At 32.6% G+C, this 4,601-nt stretch overlaps 1 protein-coding gene across 4 annotated transcripts in view; it reads right to left on the bottom strand.

Annotated features, from left to right (window-relative positions):
- Positions 1-2,344: 2,344 nt before the first annotated feature.
- The window catches only part of LOC111405427, a 5,796-nt gene continuing 3,539 nt past the window's right edge, over positions 2,345-4,601 (bottom strand). Inside the window, exons 5-7 of one of the 4 annotated variants that reach the window (XM_023034297.1) lie at positions 4,381-4,488; positions 3,862-3,928; positions 2,345-2,630 (exon numbers count right to left, since the gene is read on the bottom strand). In XM_023034297.1, coding sequence (XP_022890065.1) covers positions 2,611-2,630; positions 3,862-3,928; positions 4,381-4,488 — 195 coding nt within the window. In that variant the 3' untranslated portion in view covers positions 2,345-2,610. Of the gene's footprint in view, positions 2,631-3,819; positions 4,132-4,380; positions 4,489-4,601 lie in introns of all 4 variants that reach the window. The other 3 variants (XM_023034294.1, XM_023034296.1, XM_023034295.1) reach the window with 3 other exon arrangements.

The following is a 4,601-nucleotide window of genomic DNA, read 5'->3' on the forward strand; positions in this document are numbered from 1 at the left end:
TTTGTCTCACAATCGTTATAACCTCTCAACTTCGATTCAGTGTAATTTGTTAATTTTATTTATTTATTTATTTTTTAATTTTTTTTTTATATCAATTTGTTACACTTAACCACACACGGTACTGCAATTTGCAATATGGATTCAAAATCAACACTAGTCCCATTTCCATTCAAACTTGAGTCCTGAAAATCTGTCGATTATCTTTCCCCTCGATCACGTCGTTTGCTTGTGTGCACAGCCGCGTAGGATTTTGACTCTTCTTTTGTAGAATTCTAGAGATTAATCACGATTGATATATGATTGATTAAATCTTCCCATAATTTAAGCTGATTGTTAGGCTAATTTCTTGTTTCCTAAATTAGAAGATTATTTTTTTCTTTTTTCTTTTTATTGTTGTACTATAAAAAAGGTGTAATAGGTTTGTACAATTCAATGAAGAAATACAGAAATTTTTTATTTCATTCTTCATGGTATCAGAGACGGTTTTCTTTTAAATTGAGCTGACAATGGAGGACTCCTCAGTCAATAGCTAGGAATTGGTGACTTTGGAAACTCGCATGAGTCGAACTGAGAAACAGCAGTAAGAGAAAACTATTCAGTCCACTCCAAGCAGCAACACTACAAATTCAGATCAATTAGACAAGATCACGGAGATGATAGTTGCCCTTCAATCCTTTAGTCAGTCATCCAAAAACATTACTTCTGCTTAAATGCTACTAGTTGTCCACTTAACTGGTAGCGTTCCCTTGTAACACTTTCTTTCGTTGTCTAAGTCGAAGGCATTCTTAATTTCATCGGTAGAAAATCTGTAAAAGGCCAGAACACGTAGCAGCACTGAACAGGCATTTATATGTGCTTAAGTTATGATTCTTGAATATACTATGGTAGAATAAGTGATGGTTCACAGGTTACACAACAGGCTTTATGCAAGGAAAAAATAGACTACTAGGCAAAACAATAAATATATGAAGGATGACTGTCTAAGAAACGCAAACACAGATTGTACATGACATGGGAAGTGTCTCGAGTATCGTGACTTTAAAATTATAAAAATAATATGCCAAATTATGGTCGAAGCCGAACACATGTCCGATGAGTATTGAATATGGACACGCCACCTCAATGCTTACTATCAGGTTCTATGTATGATATGCAACTGATACTAAAATCACAAGTCTTGACTCAGATTTAAAAAAAAAAAAAAAGGCGCATGCAAAACAGCAAAAAAGACAATATATTAAATAAAGAAAAATGACGAAGAAAAGTATATACCTGGATCTTCTGGTGAGGGCAATGAAACAGCTTGTACATACAGAGTAATGTAATGTACAATGAATAACAGTAGATTGAATGGTAAGTATTTTACTTTCATCTCCACTTGAGATTTCCCCAAATCTTTCTAATTTATGTTATTATTATTTTAATAAGAATGGTGGAAACAAATCTTTTTTCTGGGCAGAAATGCATGCAAGCATATTATATGGGGAAGTTCAACCTCAATAGAACAAAAGAAGTTTTGAAGACAAGTTTAAAACTTAATTTTTAGATTATATTTTAACATCTTATCATCCTTTGATTAGAAAATTGTCACCCATTTATAAAAAATCGTACATGTGTAATGTATTTAATCTATCTCGTTGAAATTCTTATCCAATAATCTTTTTTAGTAATTAATGATTTACATCATAAAAAATAACGTTGTGTTGGAAACATAAACCATTTTCCATTACAAAATAATATTCTGATTAGCAGCCTCATTGTTACAACAGAAATGTCCAAATCCGCTTCAAAACAATAATGTAATTATTTCTTAGAACCAATCAAATTAAAAAAAAAAAACAAAAAACTAGGTTTCCATATGATCCTTGGGAGTGAAGAATCTGAATAATTAACAAGATTCAAAAGTGATGGAATTTTTAATTTTTTTTAATTTTTTTTTGGCATCTTCTCCAACCATTCTTGTGCTGATGGCGACATGCTTCTCGGGATAAGATTAATCACAGAAATTGTATATAATTAATCTAAAGATTATAAGATCATATAACTGTAAAAGATCATTGTAGTTTCATGTGCATTCCAATGTTGTTTCCCTCATTATCTTGTAGAAGATGACTGTCCACCTCCTAAAATACAATGAAATTCTGACATTTTAATATACTGTGTGTGTTTACACCTCTCAATAAGTGTTTTTATTGTTGCATAAGCATAAAAATTGTTTTTCTGTAACACATACTTTTATGTATAAAAACAGAGTTAGAGAAAGTAGATCATAATGATGGTTCAAAAACTGGAGAATTTCTACAAATATTATAGCTCAAAAACTGAAATGTCAGGAAAAACGAAATATCAGAGAAAAAGGAAGGTCGAACTGATAGAAAACTGCAAGTAAATAGTTAATATTTATTCCAATTTTGAAGTAAAATTTGCAAATCCAGACCATAATAATGAGATATACAAGCCTCTCGGTAAAACCATGTTGCATAAGCGGCAGCATTGGCATATATTTACATCACAAACAAAAGGACTGTGCTCTTTTTTGGTTAATGAATCTAGCACAAGAAGTATTCCCAGATCAATTTTAAATTTTCCTTCAGCATTTCCATTGCAAGATCAGTTTTGAAAGTTTGTTCCTGCAGTTGGAATAAAAGGAGAAAGTAAGACAAATCTAAATACTGTAGCAACAAAGAACCATTACCTGAGATGAAAGGAGTCAGATATTTGAGTTCAAAAAGACAGGTTACAGCGTGTTTTTAAGCAAATTTATGTTCCTAACATATGGATAGGTTAGTTTTTTATTATTCATTAAAAAAAAAAATGTTACTTATTTCGAGAGTAAGGTGGGAATTGATTTCAAAATAAGTAACTTGGGTATTACCAACTTTTTCTATTAACAAATTATTTATGTTTAAACTTGCTTATTTACTTTTAAGATGTAAGTGAACTTATTATTTACACGTAAATTTTGAAGCGTAGCCAAATATACCAAATTTCTAGCAATTGATACAAGCAAAGCACTAAATAACAAGTCTTACCATAGGGTGAGGCTACGGAGTCTGTTAAAGAGGGATTCTCAAGGCAGGAATACTCTCTATTTTGGTGTCTGTATATTAAGAATCAGATAGGCTAGCAACTATTTACTGCCATTGTTAGGCATGCATCGCTAATTTGTACCATGAACTGACATAGGCTTCAGAGAATAGATGCGGTCTTCTATCTCAACTTAATTAAGATGACCGTGTCCTCATTAAAATAACTCCCAACAATGTATTTCTTATGACACATTTGCACTGATCCCACACCAGAAATACTCGACCATCGTCTTGGAATCTTGCTAGAATTTTGTGCTAGCTTCTAAAGTTTCACACCTCACAATTCAGCCAAAACCCTAATGTGGTTTTGAAGTAGCCTGATAATCAAAACCACACAAATTGCCTCCAAATGAAAAGGTGGTCAAATATTATAAGTTAAAACCCAGCTGTCTCTATTTATTCTCTTTTGTTAGAGACTTGACAGGGGTTGCCTTTTCTATGACCATAATTATAATTTTTAGCTGTTTCTTCCCATGTACCCAAAAAAAAAAAAAAAGGCTGTCAATTGGTTAAAAGCACAAGCAGAAATTTGCAAACAACGGGGTTGATAGCAGCTAAAGAGATTATGATCATATACCCAAATTGTTGTTTATCTGTTAATCTTAAGCAGTGAATTTTGAAGTTATGCACATCAACAAGTACTTATTCTGATTAATACCACAAAACAAAATGAACTTATATATAAACAATAACGCATTTAAAAAAAAAATGATCAGAGAAAAATGCTAACACGGAACATATTGCATCAACTTTTGAAACAGAAAAGACTTACTGGCAGTTTTGGTATAACTCCAGGCATTTTCAGAATGACCTCTCTGGTCACCTCTCCAGCTGAAGATCTGAAATCAAATCGATCAGCATGTCGAACCTTAAGCCTCATTGACGAATTCTTAAACGTTTTTCCATTTGTATGCCAAACTCCAACAACAGTGTATTGATCTCCTGAAGACTGTTTACCCAAGGGCCACCTTAATCCACCCTTCACCTCTGAATCTAAAGTCGCAGAACTAATCAGGCTTTTAATGTTCTCAACCTCTTCATCCTGGAGAAAGGACAAAATTATATAGTTGACTAGCCTTCCTAAGAAGGTCAAACCACAGAAGCAAATAAATCTCTTCTAAAGGTAGTCATTTGAATCGTGAGGCTCAATTTCATTAAATCAAAGAAAATGAGAAAAGAGGAAATGTAGTTGATATGTTAGGGGGATGCTAATTTTGAAATTTGAACAATATTTGATGTGGAAGCGCAACATAGATACATAAAAATTGAAATTAAACAGAAAACAACTCACTTTCAGAGCTACCAAAATTCTCTTGGTGCGTAGCATCAGCCTCAAATCTTGGTTCTTACCAAGGCAGGATATATCAGCAACCATGTGCCGCACTTGATTCAACTCAACCTGTGTAGGGTAAAACTTATAACGAATAGAAATTACCATCTTCCACGAGCAATTGCAATGAGAAAAAAAAAAAAAAAAAAAAAAACACGAAATTTTTGGACAAAGGAAAAATC

This window comes from Olea europaea, chromosome 12 (assembly GCF_002742605.1).
Source record: "Olea europaea var. sylvestris chromosome 12, O_europaea_v1, whole genome shotgun sequence".
Taxonomy (NCBI): domain Eukaryota; kingdom Viridiplantae; phylum Streptophyta; class Magnoliopsida; order Lamiales; family Oleaceae; genus Olea; species Olea europaea.